Source organism: Hyperolius riggenbachi, chromosome 11, assembly GCF_040937935.1.
Source record: "Hyperolius riggenbachi isolate aHypRig1 chromosome 11, aHypRig1.pri, whole genome shotgun sequence".
NCBI classification, from domain to species: Eukaryota; Metazoa; Chordata; class Amphibia; order Anura; family Hyperoliidae; genus Hyperolius; species Hyperolius riggenbachi.
In genome coordinates, this window is record NC_090656.1 from 76743003 (window position 1) to 76764327 (window position 21325).

Below are 21325 nucleotides of genomic sequence, written 5' to 3' on the forward strand. Positions count from 1 at the left end.
CCCCCCCCCTCCCCACTCTTTTCTGCCCCCACATCCTACCTAAATGCCCCTCTGGCCGCCTCTCCTGGGTTGCCAGTCAGGCACCACTGCGCAGGCGCTGGCTGGGCTGCACGCGTCCTACAGCGTACACCTGTGGTCGGGAGCACTCTGCGCATGATATCACCAAGTCATCCGCATGTGCAGAAGGATGCAAGTTTACCACCTTTGTGTAGGCAAGTTCTCAAACTACACAATCTGTTCATAGTATTCATAATCTGTTGTCCCTCACACTTCATTGAGGAGGTACATTGGCAAATTAAAAAAATGTGTGTATGCATCTGTAATCTGCTGTGACAATTAGGTGCTAAAGTTTGCAAGAATAAAATTGAAATCAATCCAGTCCAAGTTAATTCATTTATGTCCAATGATGCCAAGCCTTGGTAAACCAGGTCCCATTTAGGCACAATGACCCAGATAAAACACTGGACCAAGGCCTCTTTCACAGTGGGATGTTGCGTTAGGGGCACATTGTGCAACTTTAACGTCGCATCAAACGCAGCGCATGTAGAATATAAAATTGGACGTTATTTTGCATAGAGTTGTGTCTCTTGGTACGCAGTTTTCGTCGCATACTCATGGAACGAAAACGGGGCATGCGTTACATTTTTTTTTTTAAACAAAACCTTACAAAGCATGTGCAACACTTACGCAGCAAATGTATTGCTACACGCACAGCATGCAGCACTTTCTAAATATTGCTACACATTACACACAATGCAACGTGTGCACTGTGAATGTCACACAGACTTTGTATTGCTGTGGATCATTTTCTAACGTGCAACTTTAACGTCACACTGGGAAAGAGGCCTAAAGCCTGGTACACTCCTTCAATTTTGATACCACTGCCACCATGTAGTGCAAGGGCCACCAGATTTGGAGTACAATAAACAGATTTGTAGGAGAGTTATACTACATGGGAGGTGGTGACTGGCCTAAGTTGAAGGCGTGCACCAGGCTTAAACCGCTGTAAGTCCACCAGGAGAAAAAGTGCGATATAAATGTTCTGTGCCTGGTCTTTAAATAAGCCAAAAAAAAAAAAAATCTGTAAACCTTGAAATACTATTTCCCATCCCATCAGAAAGTCAGTCAGTCAGTCAGTCAGTCAGTCATAACTCTAGCTGGCATGTAAATTGTATGCACATTATGTGCAGCCTGGAATTGGGCCAAATGCACCTGTCAATATGGATTGACCCAGTTCCAAGCTGAATATAACCACAAGCATGGACTCAGATAGGCAGATTTGCAGTTAATCACAAGCATGGACTCTGCACTTCTGCCCAGCTGACTGGAAGATGGACCATGCTTGTGGGCAACTCTTCCAGTCAGCTGGTCAGATCTGCAATTACCCACAAGCATGGACCATCTTCCAGTCAGCTGGTCAGATCTGCAATTGCCCACAAGCATGGACCATCTTCCAGTCAGCTGGTCAGATCTGCAATTGCCCACAAGCATGGACCATCTTCCAGTCAGCTGGTCAGATCTGCAATTGCCCACAAGCATGGACCATCTTCCAGTCAGCTGGTCAGATCTGCAGTTACCCACAAGCATGGACCATCTTCCAGTCAGCTGGTCAGATCTGCAATTACCCACAAGCATGGACCATCTTCCAGTAAGCTGGTCAGATCTGCGATTACCCACAAGCATGGACCATCTTCCAGTCAGCTGGTCAGATCTGCAGTTACCCACAAGCATGGACCATCTTCCAGTCAGCTGGTCAGATCTGCAATTACCCACAAGCATGGACCATCTTCCAGTCAGCCGGTCAGATCTGCAGTTACCCACAAGCATAGATGGTTTCTCATTTTTATAGTCTGTTCATCATGCCAGAGTTTTAAAATACATTTTTCAGACAAGTAAAAAAAAATATGAAGCTTTTTTATTAAATGTGCAAAATAGACAGACATATACAATATTAACACTATACATTTACATGGATTACAGGTTATTTACAGCACTTTGTTGTTACGTATAAACTGTGCTCACTTTGTCCCCAAAGAACTGGATGAAGATCTCTGGGTGGCTTTTGTAGAACTGGCCCAGTAGCCTCTTCTTCTCTTTGGGGGAAAGCCTAGTATTTTCATAGATTGTTTTAAGTAAAGTCCATAGTTCTGTGTGTGTAGTTTTTTGCGCCGTTGAATCCAGTTCACTTTTTTCCACTCTTTGGCAGAAGGTGAAACCTGGGTAATAAAAGCCACATATTCTAAATAGGCATAGGATCATCATGGTCGTATTGCCTCACTGCTCTGTCCTCTGCATGTTGAGAGGTACCATAGTGTAAACTGTTCATTCCATGACTGATCTGTACACAGTCACTGGCTGAGCACTTCTTGTAACTCAGCCGCTACTGAATCCACACGATAAGCAGTACAGCCAAATAACTCACATCTTATTCAAGATAGCAACTTTGATACACCATATTTTTTAGAATATAAGATGCTCTGACTAGAAGATGCACCTAAGTTTAGCGGAAAAACCCAAGGGGGGGGGGGGGGGTTGGGGGGAGAACAAAACATACCAAAATCTGGTGTCCATGGGCATATTGTAGATATTCTCCCACTAATTGTGTCCCCATGCCCCCCTTATTGTCCTCCGCTCCCCCCATGTATAGATAAAAGCAGCAGTGTGTCTCCAGCCTCATCCATTGGACCCCGCAGCAATCAACAGTCCTCTTCTTCACTGTTCCCCCTAGGGCCGGCTTCTGCTGAAAGTCATTACACGTGACCAGCCCTAGGGAAGCAGTGAGGGGGAGGAGAGGTCTCTGATCGCCGTGGGTTCCGACAGATGAGGTGAGAGGTGCTGCTGCTTTATTCTAGACACATGGGAGCGGACGACGACACTGGGGAGGACATAGGTAACCATGCACATGAATTTTGGAGTGCAAAGGGTGAATATTGGCAGGCATGGTTTGGTTACACTCCCTTAGCGCCTTGCCTTATCTATTTAAAGGGGCACTACAGCGAAAAACTGTAAAATGTAAAATATGTGCAAACATATACAAATAAGTATTCTTACAGAGTAAAATGAGCCATAAATTACTTTTCTCCTATGTTGCTGTCACCTACAGTAGATTGTAGAAATCTGACAGAAGCGACAGGTTTTGGGTTAGTCCATCTCTTTATAGGGGATTCTCAGGGATATATTTATTTTCAAAAGCACTTACAGTTGCTCAGTCCAATTGCCAAAAAACTGTAGGGAGCAGGGAGGCTGGCCAGCATCATTGTAAAAATCCTTTTTAGGGAATCTCTTTATAAAGAATAAAAGCCTTGCTGAGAATCCCCTATGAAGAGATGGACTAGTCCAAAACCTGTCACTTATGTCAGATTTCTACTGCCTACTGTAAGAGACAGCATTATAGGAGAAAAGTAATTTATGGCTCATTTTACTCTGGAAGAAACATACTTTGTATATGCTTGCACATATTTTAAATTTTTACAGTTTTGCGCTGTAGTGCCCCTTTAAGTGCCATGACGCAAATGGAGAGAATAGCACAGTTTTCATTTGTGTGTCAGAACCAAAGTTAGGAGAAAGCGGAGGAAAGGTTTAGTTCAGGTTTGCTATAAAATCAGTGAATGTGGAAACCAGTCTGACAAACCAACCAGGATGAGCTGCATAATGTAGATGACCCCTTGATGTACCCACCTGTGTCTTTATCTGGATCTCTTCCTTGATGAATAGCCACCAGCTTATCACTGACCATCTTGTGCAAACTTCCTGGAATCTGAACATGAAAGAATAATCAACGGAAGCATCCTTACTGCAATACCATATCCGACCACAGAGCTAAATGTGGGGCGGTGCCAACACTGACTGTGTGTACAAATCCAGTCAGTCACTGCAATGCAGATCTAGGTCACTACTGGCTAGTCATACATTCTAATGCTTTACAATATCAAATAAGGCCAATTTATCTGACTGCAGAGAACTGGACAATTTGTGCATTCAGGAATTGTTTAGATAGCTAAATAAACTGTCCAATCAGGAGCATCAGATTCAGCCACACAGCATTGTTGCTTGGCTGTCTAGTGAGGAGGGGTAAAGGCGCCTAGAAATTTGGGCACAAGGCAAAGCAGAAAAAGCTCACCCTGCTCCTTACTATTCCCCCTCCAGGCCACCATGAACTCTGGAGAAAGAATTCAGTTGCCAGGTTTGCTTGGTGGGCAAATTACACTTTTTTTTATAGTTATTTGGGCTCTGTCTTGACTGTGTCCAAATTACTGTGTGCCTCTGTAGCTGTAATGCACATTATGGCCTATAGCAGCACATGGTGCGCCTAAACTTTCAGAGGCCTTTTTACCGGTCTTGGTCCTGCTGATTCTGTGCTGTACTGGCCACAGATGCAAGTGACCTGCAATTTGAAAGGGTCAATTTCCTTCAGTGTGCGTTTCTCTGGCATTGTCCTCTACACACAACCGTCCTCCCAGGGGCGTGTCTAGCCTTTTTGTTACTCCAGGCAAGAAGTTCATACTTTGTACGTACTGTTAGAGTTGCACATATAACACGTGCTGCAACTGTTCCCCTCTGCAGTAGGTAGCCTTTTAAAGCCAGGATTGCAACAAAGCATCACTGTGAAGGCAACCTAAAACAGCCCATACTGCTTCCAGTGTGACCAAGCCAAACACACCATTGTAAAACAGAACGGTTTCAATTCTGGCAACTCTAACCTGATGATTCATTAGAGTATCATGGGTCATGAGATCATTGATTAAAGCATAGATTGCAGATATACAGTATAAGTCAGTTGGGAGTGCTGCCACCTTGTGCACTAGCCGTATGGAATGGTGTTTCACCAACATTCAGTCAGATGTAGTCAGACATTTGCGTCCGAGTGCCTCTTGCTGAATGCCAGCCCGTTACACACGCCGCCTCCCTGCAAACATCTACGCATTCTTTCAAATACAGATTTCTTATGGAGCCTGAGGAAGAAGCTTATGCTTTATGCTGTAATATACATGATCTGTATTTGATTCGCGATAGTACGATTCATGATTCGCCATCACAATGATCTACCACATTTTTCATGGATCAACACCACTACAAACCGGCCCTGTTATTGCAGGGTGATGTGCGACAAGTGATCTTCTAGTACCTTTTGAAGTTCCTTTAGCAAAGTATGAACTATTTTTCTTGTATCAATTTGTCAATTTTTTTTAATGAACTGACATTTGATACTAGGCTGTTAATTTAGTCACTGTGGGTTTATAAACTCCGGATTGCAGTTTACCTACATTGTTAAACATTAGGGATAGTCACTGAGCTACACTTGTGTTAGATTCTCAGTCAAGGCAGCCCCACTCAACTGCCTTGGCCGAGAACCACCGTTTAAAGGATACCCGAAGTGACATGAGACATGATGAGATACATAGGCAGGGCCGGCCCGCCCATGAGGCGGGGTGAAACGTTTGCCTCAGGCGGCGCTTCTGAGGGGGCGGCACCCGCCCGTCCGTGGGTGTGGAGTGCCGCCCGAGCTGGAGGGAATAGCGGGCAGGAAGGGGGTATTGGGCCTAGCGGCGGGGAGGGGGGGTCGGACCCCCCCTCCCTCGCCTGGGTCCCCCGTCCTCCGCTCCCCTCCAGCTTGTTATGCGCGCTGGCTGGCTGGCTGCGGCTGTAAGAGGCAACGGGCGGGGATCACTCACCTCTTCCTCGTTCCAACGTGCGCTCCACTGACGTCACTTCCTGCGGCGTAGCAGGAAGTGACGTCAGTGGAGCGCAGGCTGAACGAGGAAGAGGTGAGTGATCCCCGCCCGTTGCCTCTTACAGCCGCAGCCAGCGCGCATAACAACCTGGAGGGGAGCGGAGGCCGGGGGACCCAGGCGAGGGAGGGGGGGTCCGACCCCCTTTCCCGCCGCTAGCCCCAATACCCCCTTCCTGCCCGCTATCCCCTCCAGCTCGGGCGGCCCCCCCACACCCACGGGGGAGGGGCGCAGCGGCGATTTCTTCAAAGTTTGCCTCAGGCGGCAAATGGTCTAGGGCCGGGCCTGGACATAGGTATGTACAGTGCCAAGCACACTAATAACTATGCGGTGTTCTTTTTTTTCCTTTCTCTGCTTGAAAGTTAAATATCAGGTATGCAAGTGGCTGACTCAGTTCTGACTCAGACATGAAGTGACTACCGTGTGACCCTCACTGATAAGAAATTCCAACTATCAAACACTTTCCTAGCAGAAAATGGATAAAAAAAAAAAAAAAAAAAAACGGGTCAATGTTTCATAGATTTTAGCTCTGGCATACTTCAATGAATGTGTCATTGAGCTAAAACAAAAGTTAAAACTTAAAAAGTAGATTTAAACATAAAATAAACTGGATTATCTTAAAGTCATTTTTAGGAGAAGGAAGATAAATACAATTGTTTATTTCATTAGTTTATTTTCGCTTCGGGTGTCCTTTAAGTTTAAGTGTACGAAGCACAGGTCTCCATCTCAGCCAGTAGAGACAAAATGACCAATTCTCTGCAGCAATTTCAGTTATAAGGCCCTACCAATGCCAAATGGTTTATTGCAAAAAGCAAGATAAGCAGTCTAGAAATACATCCTAAATGGACTACTTTAAATCTATAAAGAAGCACTTGAGAGATTAAAACCGCAAGCTCCATCCCCTCTCCTAGTAAACTCTTCCATATACTAACCTTGAATACATCTTTGTGATGGTCCAGTAGGAAGAGAACCAACAGGTCAGACTTCCCCTTGGACAGATTCTTATTACCGACAATGGCACGAGAGAACTTCCTTTTTACAGTCATCCTATTTTCACTCTAAAAATAAAAAAAAAGGTTAATCAGCATCAACCCCTGGGCATTACACTCCATAAGCATTTCACACATATTTTACAATGATCAGGCATGTTTGCTACGTAAAGCACCTCACACTGCACCTCAGGTTCTGACTTCAGGGTTTTTACGTTAAGATGAGAGGCAAGGTGGATATCTAAAAACAGAACTCCCTACTGAACGTTCCTACATAACTCATTTCAGTTTGTCCTTTTACATGCCTTCTGCCTTTTCCGGAAATTGCCACAGGTCTTGTGGCCTCTGGCTCAAAACAAAGATTGATAATGGCCCAAAAATACATGACTTCAAATAATGTGCACACATTCAGCTAAACTCAGAACAAACATTCATTCAGATCAAGTCCACTTAGTCATGAAGAATGTGTAGAGATCTAAAAAGTCTGATCTGTATCTGGAAGGTCACAGTTCAATAAGTCAATTCAATGCCATGGCAGTTCATTACATTTTTTTTTTTTTTAAGTTTACCCAAAGTGAGAGGCATATGGAGGCGGCCATATTTCCTTTCAAAGAATACCAGTTACCGCCCAGCAGTCCAGTGGATCTTCCTGGCTTCAGTAGTGTTGGAATCACACCCGAAACAAACATGCATCTAATACAGTCAGACTTCAGCCAAACATCTGATCTGCATGCTTGCTCAGGGACTAGGGCTAAAAGATTAGAAAGTCAGCAGGACAGCTTAGCAATTTACACAGTTTAAAAGGAAATAACTGACAACCTCCATAGGTCTCTCACTTAAAGTGTGCTTTAAAAATACAAGTTCCTGTTTATATGTAGAGGTAGGAGAATGAAATCAATGTGGAATGTTTGTTATCAGGAGTGTGATTTCATGGCTTTGCACATGCGTCTATTGACTAAAGATACAAGTAAAAACCGCCAATGAGAAACACAATCCTCCCCATGTCAGCTTTATATATCAAAGCTTCCAGAGCTTTTAAAGTAGGTGTGGCCCAAGGTAAGCAAAGGAGGTAGGTCCATGCTGGATCCACAAACCTCGGCATTGAGCATTCCTCTTCTTGTCCCCTTTGGGAAAAAAAATAAATTGCTTTTGGCTAAAGTCAAACCTTCAGACAAAAAGAGGCAGTCTTGCTGCGATGTTCTCTTATTATCCTCCCATTCCTTCCTCTTCCCCACCCCATTCACTCCCATTAATGGGCAGGGAATGGGAGGGTGATCGGTGGGAACGACATGGCAAGCCTGCCTCTTCCAGTCAAAAGCCGAGAAAAGGAACGGACATTGCACAGAGCTGAGGAACATACCTCTGTGCTTACCTTAGGTAGATTTGCTGTGGAGTAGGTATACGTCACTTACAGTATGTGCATGAACTGGCAGACAGTCTGCAATGGGGGCTTGACCAGTCCAATGCATCATCTTCTAGTCTTTAGTAGACATGGCCAATGAGATGTAAATAATTCTGATTTTCATGCAAAATTTAATGCATATTGTAAGAATCTTGGAATTGGGCCAAATCTGGCAAGTAGTGCACTTGACTCGCACAAGTCCTGTCTACATAGAAGTGATATTGAATTTGCATGCAGGTCAGAATGCTTTGCATCTCATTGACCAGCTACTCTTTAGCAACACCAAATTTCCAAGCAGACCTCAGAAAACGGCATGAGGCCAAGGGATGAGGGGGAACAATTATAGGGGGAAGGGGGAATTGTTCCCTGCAACCACAGGGGGCCCCAGCGCTGTGAGGCCCTTCCATCACATTTTCGTTGTGGGGGGGGGGGGGGGAGCACCATATGATGTGTGGTTATGCTCCTGCAAGGGTTGCAAAGGATTTAATGTCTTCTCATTTTAGTAAGAGAACTTTTTGGTCCCTTTTAGCCCCTTACACACTCCTAGGCGTTCTGGTTCACCATGAGCTTGCTGGGCAATCTATAAAACTGTAATGTCTTCTCATTTTAGTAAGAGAACTTTTTGGTCCCTTTTAGCCCCTTACACACTCCTAGGCGTTCTGGTTCACCATGAGCTTGCTGGGCAATCTATAAAACTGTATGTCTTTTCCACACAGCACCTTTATGCTGAAAGAGGTTTGGGGGAAATATGTACACCAATCCGTGCTATTGCCTGGTTACTGAAACCATGGCTGTAGTTAGATCTAGGACTAAAGTTTTTCATGGCAAGAGTACCATTTCCCTCCCCCCCCCAGGGCACTACCTGCACAGCATTAGCATGCTTTCCCATGTATTGCCCTCCTGGCTCAGACATATGGTTAGGTTAAACTTGAATTCCCTTGAACTTTAGCCTAGGAGGAGGTTTGGCAATGAGTGTAGTCCTATCATACAACTTGGTTCCTGGTTCTCAAGTTGGCCATACATTAATAGATTGGAATCTGATCATAGGGGGATCCATTCCTGCCACACAGTACACAGATGTGATTTTATGCTGAAAATCTATTCAAAATGTGTTGAACTGCAGTGCTGCTGATGTACTTCCAATACAGTCCCAGCCCTGTGATATCTACCACCCAGTATGGCTAGAAATAGAATGAAATTACGATCAGTGGCTAAGTTGGGGGAACCGATCTCTAGCAGATTCCATCAGTGATCGAATCCTCCAGGCAAAAATAATCAATTAGTGAATGGGCATCTTTATTCAGCCCAGCTATGAAACAGTTCATGTTTACAGAGCTATAACCAATGCATTTCACATCCTTTATTCATTCCCAAAGCCAGTACCTCATCTGACAGTCTAAACTCCGAAGGTTCTGCAGCAACAGCCATGAAATACAGAAGACGTCTGAACTCCTCCCGCGACTGTGAATCCAGAAGCTTCAGGCAAAGCTGGGTGGCCTCCAGTGCTTGATCTGTCTTTCCGTTAACTAAGGAGAGGTAAGAGATCAGTGAGGACACTAAGGAAAGCAGGGTGAACAGGTGCCATAACACAACCCACTTACACTGGAACAAAGGCGTGTCAATTAATACTCAGTGAGGACCAAAGTTTTACTGTGCTTTGTGCCACTGATGGACGGCATCAGCACAGATCGCAGAAGGAAGACGATCAATCATTGGCAGCATGCCACATGAAGCTGGCACAAATTGTACCTTACACTGCAGCTCACACGTTTCAACACTGGGTAAGTCCGACAGCATTCACATTCCCCCCCTCCCCCCCCATGTTGTATGCAATTTTTCAGAATGCCAAATGTTGTGTACATACCGTTGAAGTTTATTTACACAAAAATCTAACTTCAAATTTGCAAGAAAGACTTCCGCAGACCAAACGAAATGTTTTGCATTTTCATCGACTTCCATTAAATGTGACACAACGGACAATAATGCTACACTGCAGTGAACAGCTCAAATGCATTGATGGGACTGAATCATGAAGGGTCTGGTTCATCAAGAACACATTTCTCTTCTATCCTAAACACCGCATGAGTACTGCAGCTAGACACATGCACAAGGGTGTTTATGGCCAAGGTGGTTAGTTGGGGCCACCTCTACTAAGAATCTAGCGTGACTGGTGCCCTTAATGAGTCAACGATCTATCCCGCCTCCCAGATCATCTCATTAGAATGCAGACGAAGACCATTCTCCTTACCTCTACCACTATCCTTCCACCCCTTCCATGAGAGTGCGCCATTAGTCTGCAGTCGAGCAATGCATCTGTATAGCACTCAACCCTTAAAAGTTAACAAATATCTCTGAATAGCAGCATGCATGTTTGAGAGTCCCTCTCCAGTGCTGTTCATGGCTGCCTGACAGAAAACATACAAGCCCAACTTTAGCCACAGCACCACACCAAAGGTCTACTGCAACTAAGGGCTCTGGCACACCGGACAGCATTTTGCAGGTAGTTTTCATATTAAAAAAAAAATTGCAATCAAAGTAATTTTGCTGTGATTTTAATGCAAGTCAACAGAATAATTTTTTGTTTTCTTCTTTTTTTTATTTTTTTAAAACTGAAATGACCCAAAACAACTCGCAAAATGCTCTTCAGTGTGCCAGGGCCCTAAAACAGGTTAGCGTTTGAGAACTAGAGACTGCTCAGGTAACATCCAGTTTTAGTTTATCTGTATCCGCGCATTTTAGCAAGATCATAAAACCATGATTTTGAATGAATACACCAGAAAAAACATTAAATACCTGTTTTTATAGAGCAGTCTGCTTTAGCATTATAATCCAAACTGATTCACTGCATCCCCGTGGCAGAACGAGGTCTTTATCCCCATGAAATCCCCAGGGCAAAATTCCACGACTTTCCAAGTCGTGGATTTTGCTGCCTGGGGAGGCAGAGCTGTGTGCAGTAGCTCTGCCTCTGCTGCATTCAATCTCCGCCCCTCAGTGAAAGAAGACAGAGGGGCGGGGTGAGGAGGCGATTGACTGAAGCAGAGGCAGAGCTACTGCACAAAGCTCTGCCTCTACCCGGAAGGAGCCCCGAATTGTGCCCTGGGGATTTCAGGGCGATTAAGACCTCGTTCTGCCGCAGGAATGCGGTGAATCCGTTTGGATTGTAATTCTGAAGCAGCCTGCTCCATAAAAACAGGTATTTTAAAAAGCTTCAGACTCCTTAAAGAGAGTCTGAAGCGAGAATAAATCTCACTTCAAAGCTCATAGTTAGCAGGGGCATGTGTGCCCCTGCTAAAACGCCGCTATCCCGCGGCTTAACGGGGGTCCCTTCACCCCCAAATCCCCTTGGTGCAGCGGGGGAGCGCTTCCTGGTTGGGGCAGGGCTAACCGCCGCAGCCCTGCCCCACGTGCGTCTGTCAGCCGCGTATCTCCGCCTCTCCTCCGCCCCTCAGTCTTCCTTCACCGAGAGGGGCGGGGAGAGGCGGCGATGCGTGTCTGATAGACGCGAATGGAGGCAGGGCTGCAGCAGTTAGCCCTGCCTCCAGGAAGAAGAAGATTTACGACCAACTTGCGACCAAGTCTTGCGGAGGTGGGTTTGGGGGTGAAGGGACCCCCGTTTAGCCGCGGGATAGCGGCGTTTTAGCAGGGGCACAAATGCCCCTGCTAACTATGAGCTCTGAAGCGAGATTTATTCTCGCTTCAGAGTCTCTTTAACACTATGCAAAAGGCGAACGGAATCTGTAAAACTGGGTCAAGATCCATATACCAAGCATGGTCTCCCAGGTTTCTCGAGTAGCTTTTGGATTAAAGTTCTTTAATCTGCATATCTGACTGCCATTATGTTCCCACTGTTCCTGCTAGATATGACCCCAAGAATAACCATAATATATTTCAAGGTTGGTTGTAAACAAAAACCACCAGACAAAAACTACAGCTGTGACATCACGCCTGGTCATCATAAGCCTCAGAAGTCACGTAGGATGGAAATATACTAGGACAAGCCAAGTGAAGAAACACCCTACAAGGCACAGAAGCCATGCAAATAGCACCGTACAGAGCTGTTTGCTCAACAGGTCACACTACGGAACTGCAGCACTTATCGGCTCTATACTTTGTGTTATCTCGCGTTCCCATGTAACTTATTTAAACAGCTTGTCATTTGCCATTAAATAGTTTGGTAACTACATTCTGGATAATGTACTTTAAACTCTCTGCAACATGTGAGGTCTAAGCTTATGTGTAATCAGCTTCTTAACAAGTAGCTCACACCTGAGGCACTACAGATAAGTACCCGCTTCATTTGTCATCAGGAAGCAATGTGTCTCTTAGCGGGCTGGACCAACATTCCAATAAATTAGGAGTTGGGCTTTAAGTTTCAACTTTACCATGTAAAAGATACCCATACACATACATTTTCCCATTCAATTCCCTGCAGATTCGATTCAACAGCTGGGAATCAATTTCCCAAAATGTCAGAACAATGGATTTCCCAAAATGTCAGAACAATGGATTTTGATCCCCTAAAAATTGAAAGCATAGATCAGACAGGACGGAAAATGTAGGTCAATTGGGAGCAGGGCAAGAGCATTGGTAGATTGATGACCCCTAAAGGTGCCCATACATCTAATGATTTGGCTGTACGATCAACCATTTGATTTGTTCATTTTGAAGAATAGAGTACCATTCTGCCCAATCGATGAAAAGTGGCTGGTATGTCAAATCGACCAGCTTAGTCGATCAAGAGGGATATGGGTTGATCGCACAGGAATCAGTTACTGTTCGCATGTCATTCGAGTGACTGAATTGATTTTTGCATTCAGAGCATGGAGACAAAACATCGCTAGGATCAATTAGTGAAGGTGAATCATATAGGATATCGCTTGTAGTGTGTGAGACACTAGTCGATAAGAATTGCTCAACCATACTGAAGTTTATCGCTTTATAGATTGAATCAGAATCGTTAGATTTCCTCCTGGAATCTATTGAAAATTGATGTGCAGTGTATGATAGGAATAGATTCCTTCTGAATAGATTCTTTTAAGAAAAAAGTATTGATCGTTTTGGAACATAGGGTGAAAATTGAGTATGTCCAGCTTTAAGGTCAAGAAGACTCAATTTTCTATAGCCCTAAACTTAAGACTCTTACCCAATAGTTCAGCGATCCCTGTGTGGATGTCAAAGAACGGGTTGGTTACCAGTGGAACTCTGCTGTGACTGTAGAACTTGCTGATGGTCTCAAATAGAAGAAGCTTCCAGGAGCCATCCTTGTCTGGCTGTTCAGGGAGATTCCGGCTCACGTCCACAACATTGTGATCTGGGAGGAACTCCAAACAGTCCACTGCAGCAGAAACCCATTCATCCGCCCTGCCACCAGAGGGAGACACTCGTGTAACTATTACATCAACTAGGAAAGTACATCAACACATTTAGCCACAGGAGGTTTTCTGAAAGGGGGTAAATGCCATAAACGCACAACATGGCATATTCAATAGTAAGTTAACAAGGACATCATATTAAGCCAAGCATATAACACAAATCGAGCAAAATGTTCTCTTCCTGTTCTTGTACAAACAAAAACTAACTTCACCAACTTTGCCTTTTCACTTCATTTGCCAAGCAAGATTGGTTTGTAAAGCTCAGCAGTCTACATTCCTGGAGACATTTTAAAAGCCTGTCAACCTCAAGAGTTAAATGAGCAAAGTACAGTCCATCCAGCTAGATGAGCACATGAACATGCAGCTTAGTATAGAGAAAAGAGACCAGGAATCTCCTGCTGTAGAGGAATGCAAGAGCGATTTGGCTGGACTATTAGATAGGTAATCTGGTAGGGTCAGCGACAAGACCGTAGAAGTTTATACAGACTAGCCTACTGCCCAATGAAACTAAACTGGGGAATGTAAACATCATAACCATTTGTAGTTTTACAATGGAAAATATGCGAATTGGAGACATTCGATAATCGGGTAGTTTGAAACTCATTGCATACAGACATGCATGCTAAAGCTGGCCATAAACTAATCAATCACCACTCCATTTTTGTTTTCAAATATGATCTAACTATATGATTGATGCTATGGTCAATTTTCCGACCGTCAAAAAAAAAAAAAAAAAAAATCCCAAACACAACACAACATTGGCAATCTTTTGATCTATTTCAGCCCTCATCAATCAATATCAATCAAAAACAAACTTGAGTGACAATAGTGTATGTCCAGCTTAGTCTTATGCTGGGCATAGAAGAGTCGACCTGGCGGCTCGATTAGCTGCCGGATCGACTCCCGCCGCGTCCCCGCGGGAATTTCTCATCTTCCTTTAGTTTGTCTTCTATTGTCCGCCCGCGGGGATCAAGCGTGGAATCGATCCGCCGCGTGATCGGACACGTCGGAAATCCTCAAATCGAGCCATCAGCGGCTCGATTGATAAGGGCCTGTCGACCCGTGTATGCACTGAACTACAGATAGAGAAAGTTCTCCTACTGATCACTATTGGTTGGCAGGGAAGGAGTGGAGCCCTGGGTGTGGTGCCTACAGAGATCCTGTTAAAACACAATTTTCAGGCAAAAAAAGTCTAACAACTAAAGTTTAAAGAGTTAAAAAATGCATTATAATGCAGGTGCACATACTGTACAATTTGGTTGACAGTGTACCCATGTCAACAGATGTGCAGCTTGGCATACATTCTGTCCTATTAGTGCAGCAATCCATCAAGTATTTTCCACTGCTGCTGAAGAAGGGATTGGGGAAACTCATAACCCTTGGCCATACACTGGCCCGATTTCCCGCCGATTGACAGCAGATTCAATCACTGGGATTGAATCTGCTGTCAAATCGTTCACACAACATGCTAATTTTCGATCTATTTCGGCCCGAAATAGATCAGTCCTGTCGATCGCGCCGTGCGGAAAATTACCGTCGATCGCCGCAGGTAAGGAGCGCATCGCTAGCAGCATACGTCCGACGCAGGTATACATTACCTGAAGCTGGCTCCCGGCTTCTTCTCCGCATCACCTCCCGGCAGGCATCTTCTCCGCATCAGCTTCCGCATCCCGGCATCACTTCCTGTGTCACTACAGTGACAGCGGAAGTACAAATAGAGGGTGCTCTATTTGAACTTCCGCTGTCACTGTCACTGGAGTGACAGAAAATTATGCCAGGATGTGGAGAAGATGCCCGCCGGGAGCTGATGCGGAGAAGGGGGGGGGGGGGGTGTTCGCGACAGCAGCAGCTCAGCAGATTGTGATCGGTTTCAGGCTGAAATCGATTCACAATCTGTTTGCAGTAAAGGCCCGCCATATATGATCCCTCTCTGATCAGATTCGATCAGAGAGGGATCTATCGGTTAGTCAAATCTGATGGTAAAACGACCAGTCTACCTTTATTGTTTCAATGACAAAAGTGTGTGCATATTATGTAAGTCTTGCTTTTCAGACGCCAATGAGCCAGAGGAGAAACCAATCCTCAGAGATAAAGAAAGATAACTGGTTTACTAGTACAAACACTGATGTGTCTCTTTGACCCAATTCATACAAGCGTAACAGAATTCTTCTAGTGTTTTGAAAACTGAAAAAAGCATCAGATCCTAGCCAGTTTTTATTGCTTTGTCCCATTTAAAGACATCCTCAAGTTCTGCTTGTGACTGTGCCAAAAGCAAATTCCAAAGTGTTAAAAGTAAACCTAAACTAAGAAAAAAAGATAAACAATGATCAAATCTTACAATGGGGCTTTCTTGCAATCATGATACAGGTCACTTTAGGGTCACCCTACATATTCCAGGCATCACCAGGATATTGCCAACATGGTCTGCAGGCCAATAGTCCAAAAATCTTTAACCTTCCTGGCGGTAAGCCCGAGCTGAGCTCGGGCTATGCCGCCGGAAGGCACCGCTCAGGCCCCGCTGGGCCGATTTGCATAATTTTTTTTTTTTTTGCTGCACGCAGCTAGCACTTTGCTAGCTGCGTGCAGTGCCCGATCGCCGCCGCTACCCGCCGATCCGCCGCTATCCGTCGCGCCGCAGCCGCCCCCCCCCAGACGGTGACGTCATCCCGCACCGTCGCCATGGCGTCATCCTGCCCCGTCGCCTTTGAACGGGATCTCCTGATCGCCGGAGGCGATCGGAGGGGCTGGGGGGATGCCGCTGAGCAGCGGCTATCATGCAGCGAGACTGTCTCGCTACATGAAAAAAAAAAAAAAAAAAAAAAAATTTGCTGCCCCCTGGCGATTTTTTAGCAAACCGCCAGGAGGGTTAAGGATATTTTCACTAAGTTACTGTCACCATTGCAGAGATTTACTACCTGTATATCCTCGAATATCACTCGACCTTGTATACAAGTCGACCTTGTATATAAGCCGACTCCAATATTTGACCCTCTTAAGATGGATTTTTATTGGCTCAAAGTATCTAGGATAAGACTACATGAAGCAGAAGCTCCACAAGATGCCCCAGCACCATGGGCGCACCAGGTTTTTAAAGCATGCTGGCTGCTTTGGCTCGCTCTGCAAAGGTTAGGAGTCAAATTATGGCCCGACTCGCTTAAAAGTCAACCCTTAGGCATCCTTAGGCATTAATCTTGTGAGTCAGCCCTAAAATTTCTAGACTTCTAAATGAGTATATAAGGCAATTTTCTATATAAAAAGACAGAAATGAAAGCCTAATGGGCTCAAACTCCATTAGAATTCTGGATATAATCTTTAATCTTTTGGTATCTTGAATCATTCATAATTCTAATCCTACAGATTTTCAGTTTCCTTGCAACTTACTGAGAGATACTGAAGGCTTTGAGGATTTCTCTGTCTAGATAGTGGGTGGTCATGATGAGCTCTTCATTCTTCGGTGCTTGGACTTTAGACATCGTAGATGTGTTCTCCAACAATGAGTCCAGAACTGGTAGCTCCACCAGCTGCAGAAGACGGCAGATAGTTTGTTCCTGCCAAACTTCAGCAAGGACTGAAAAGCAGAAAAAACAAAAAGGTTAATGGTAACAGCATTTACTAATCTCTTCTATTTGATTGAAGAACAGTTATGTCAAAGAATTAGTCATACCACAAACGTGCATGAGTGGGTCAGTCCCAGTTATCCTTTTTACCCGTTCTACCACACTGTACCATAAGGCGTTAAATAATATCTCGCTATGGCAGCCCACTTCCGCACAGGACTATGTAGAGCCTTGATCAGGTGCTGCCAATTATAGACCAACATAGCCTAAAAGTTTTCTACAAAATTTAATATAGGGTAAAAAAAAAAAAAAAAAAAAAAAAGCTATAGGTGTGCTATAAAGTAGCTGTTCTTCATGTGCACCTGGCTTCCAATAACAAAGAACTGATGCCAATGGCTCTACTCTATGAAGAGGTGCGTTATGGGCACTGCCTCACTCCGTGAGCTTTGCAAACTTGAAGACAAAGTGAAGTGAACATCTCTAAGTCACAGACTAGTAGCATTAGCGTAACTAAAGGGAAGGTCCAAGCAAAATAGAAAAAAAAAAAAATGAGTTTAACTTACCTGGTGCTTCTACCAGCCATCCTGTGCCCTCAGTCACTCACTGCTGCTCCAGTCCCCCGCTGGCAGCATGTCGACCTCGGAGGTCGGCGGGCCGCATTGCGTACATTTTTACGCATTTCTGCTAGTGCAGAAACATTAACACTTACATTTTTACGCGTTAGTAGTTTAATGCGTAAAAATGTACGCATTAAACCACTAATGCGCAAAAAGTGTTAATGTTTCTGCATTAGCGGGAATGCGTAAACATGTACGCAATGCGGTCCGCCGACCTCCAAGGTCGGCATGCTGCCAGCGGGGGACTGTAGCAGCAGTGAGCGACTACGAGGGCACAGGATGGCTGCATGGGGCTGGTAGAAGCCCCAGGTAAGTGAAACTTATTTTGCTTGGACCTTCCCTTTAAAGCACAACTGAAGTGAGGGAGATTGAGGCCAACATTTTGCACCAGGGCCCCTGGAGTAGAGGGAACCACTATGGAGCCCTCTATCCATCCTATTACCTTTTAATCGGCGCTATGATGGTGATTAACACCTCTTTATGTGCATTGCATAGTGGTTATACTTCGAGAGGTGTAATCGGTGTAAGGGAACAGTTTTACGTTGCAGCTGTGCTTGGTTGGTTTTGGGGTGCCATATAAATATTGCTTGCTATGCAAAACTCGCACTGGGACCCCAAGCTCCTTAGTTACGCCACTGCACCCAAACGGAAGTCGAACTGACAGGCCTGCTGGTGCTGCAAGTTTGGCACTGCCCTGCATAGTCGCTTTTCAAAATGGAATATTGACATACCGTAGTGGTGTTTGAGCCGCACCCCTTCCCACCACCTCTAGCTCAGATTGTAGCTTAATACTGCAGGCAAATGGTTTGAGCTCTGTTAGGGATCATGGAGGAGAAGCTTCTACAAGATATAGGTACTCTTGGGGGAAATAAAAATAAAGGGGCAGTTAAGTTCTAGATCGCAATACAGCTGAGGCGAGGGTTTCATGTTTACCAACTGACTCAAGCTAGGCTCCACCAGTCCCTTGCAGCAGACATGACTATTAAGCTGTAGAGAAAAACAAGGCTCATCTTCCATTTGAAGTCCAACGTGCAGACTACAATCACCACAGATACAAGAGTCCCTCTAATTATTTCCTTCTACCAAGTGAAAGCCAAAAAGTGACAGACTGTCAGTGAGAATGACATACAACAATCCCATTCATGGGCACTCACTGAAGTCATTATACTTTATAATGAATGTGAAAACAAGATGGGAACAATGCTGTAAACTGTGCTCCAGTCAATGGCTGCATTTGTTACCAGTCTGGCAGCAGATCTGCCCTGGAGGCAAATATTTAAGGTTCTTTAAATTCTTTAATAAATGAGTACAGTATTAACACTTGACCAGCCAGTTGTTTAATAAATTACAAGTGACCGGCAGAGATAAGGATGACACATGAAAAGGAACGGAAACCCCCATATGTGCAGCACACGATTCCTAGGACGCATGTTAAAGCCCATTTTGAAGCAAGATACTTTGATGTTTAGGCAAGTTTTCATGGTTCTATTTCACATGTGTAGGGGCTCCCTCTAGTGGCACTGTAGATTTTTAACTTCGTCTTTCTTCATTTTGACAAAGCTACTTTCCTGCACCAAAAATCAACTGATCCTGGTCTGTAAACTGCTTCTGTACAAACGCACTGTGCTGCTCCTTGGCTTTGCAACATCACATCTTATTTGAAAAGACCAAACCGATTTGGGCTATCACTGCATAATAGGTTTATAAATATACAGTAATAGAGGATAAATAGTGCTTACTAGCTCAGCACTGCTAACCCCATTCCATTCTAGTGTAGTGTTCATCAGTTTCATTAGGTACAAAACGTAAAGGCCGGGTCTGCATTCCATAGCAGCTCTACTCCACCATCCAGGGTCATAGCCCCTCAGGCAGCACATTCATTTACAGACAATGTGGACATCACTCATATGGGCAATAGAGCTACAGTGGGGTTGATGCACATAACAGTGGTAAGACTGGCATGCACACCCAGAACACAGCAATATTACCCTTACTTGTGCCTGCAGTGCTGGGAGTTAAGCTATTAGCGCGGCTCATGGTGCTTGAGAAGTAACGCAGGTTACTAACGAGCCTTAAGTTAGTAAGGTACGTTACAGCAGTAACAGTCTTGCTACTGGCGTAGCGCACAAATTGGGCAACTCGCAATACTGCAGGCGGAAGGATAATATTGCAGTACACCATGTGCGCGTGCCAATATTACTACGGTTATATGCATCAATCCAAATGAGTGACACACACACACACACACACACACACACACACACACACACACACACACACACACACACACACACACACACACACACACACACACACACACACACACCTGTTTTAAGAACAGAAAACCGTCTCTACCAGGCAAATGTTCTAGTTTCTGGGACCTCCTATACCTCTATGCTGATGTGACCCTTGAATGGTTGAGTGTCTTCAGTAACACTGCCATGTAGCTTTCAGGCAGCATTGGCAACTGAGTAACTGTTCTTTCAATCAAGGCATCTAACCTTCACTGCCACCTCATAGGGCTAGTGCCCAAAAATAGCAGGACCAATGCATTTTTAAAGTTGGAAGCCTGAAGGTCTCTGGAGGTCCTCTCCATCTGTGCCCCCCACATTCTGAGGGTTTTGAACAGAGATGACCAACTACCAAAGGGATGCTCCGTAAGGCATACAAAGGTTCTCCCCACAAGGTTATGTTTGTGCACAAGTGTTCTACTTTAAAGCATGCCTGACGTGAAAGGGATATGGAGGCTGGCATTTACTTTTAAACTATACAACTTGCCTGGCTGACCTTCTGTTCCTATGCCTCTTAGACTTTTAGCCATAGACCCTGAACAAGCCTATGCAAATCATCTGTTTCTCACTTAAAGGGATACTTAAGTAAAAACAAAAAAAAAATAATTGATTTTTACTCACCTGGGGCATCCCTCAGACCCCTGAAGCTGTATATAACATATACGCTATAGCAGCATAGAGGGTGATATAGCGGCGGGGAACGCTGAGAATCACTCGCGTTCCCAGCCTGTCACCGAACCCGGAAGTAGCCGCCGGCGGGGACAGGAGGATCGGAGCGGGGCTGCGAGGGCACCATACAGCTTCAGGGGGCTGAGGGATGCCCCAGGTGAGTAAAAATCTTTTTTTTTTTTACTTAAGTATCCCTTTAAGGCGATACGGGGATGGCCATATTTAATTCCTTTTAAACAGTACCAGCTGCCTGGTATCCTTGTTTCAGGTGTGTGATTCAAACATCTGATCTGCATGCTGGTTCGGGGTCTATGTGCATTGTTTAAAAGAAACAAATATGAGCCTCCATATCCCTCTCACATAAGGTTTTCTTTAAAAAGGAGTTGCGAGTTGAAGTTAACATGCACATTTACTTACTGGGACTTCAACCCCTAGAAGACTCTGGTTGTTTCTTAGCAGTTCAATTCTCCAGTCTTTCGCAGTCAGGTTCTAATGATCGCCGACTCAGCCAGGACAGAGTCTTCTCCCGTCGCTGGGAACATTCTCCCGGCTACAGGAGCAAGATTGCAGGCAGTACACACACAAGACATTGACCTGGCCAGGTCAGCAATCATTACGAGCCTGACTGAGGGAGAATGGAGGACGGAACTGCAGCGAGGGACCCGAGAGTAGAGGCTGAAAGAAGCCCCAGGTAAGTAA

General features: G+C 44.9%; 1 protein-coding gene across 1 annotated transcript in view; it reads right to left on the reverse strand.

Moving 5' to 3' along the window:
- Window positions 1-1893: 1893 nt before the first annotated feature.
- The window catches only part of DEPDC7 (DEP domain containing 7), a 43475-nt gene continuing 24043 nt past the window's right edge, over window positions 1894-21325 (reverse strand). Inside the window, exons 4-9 of the mRNA XM_068261510.1 lie at window positions 16874-17060; window positions 13264-13481; window positions 9504-9646; window positions 6662-6787; window positions 3679-3757; window positions 1894-2216 (exon numbers count right to left, since the gene is read on the reverse strand). Of these exons, the coding sequence (XP_068117611.1) occupies window positions 2002-2216; window positions 3679-3757; window positions 6662-6787; window positions 9504-9646; window positions 13264-13481; window positions 16874-17060 (968 nt within the window). The 3' untranslated portion in view covers window positions 1894-2001. The remainder of the gene's footprint in view (window positions 2217-3678; window positions 3758-6661; window positions 6788-9503; window positions 9647-13263; window positions 13482-16873; window positions 17061-21325) is intronic.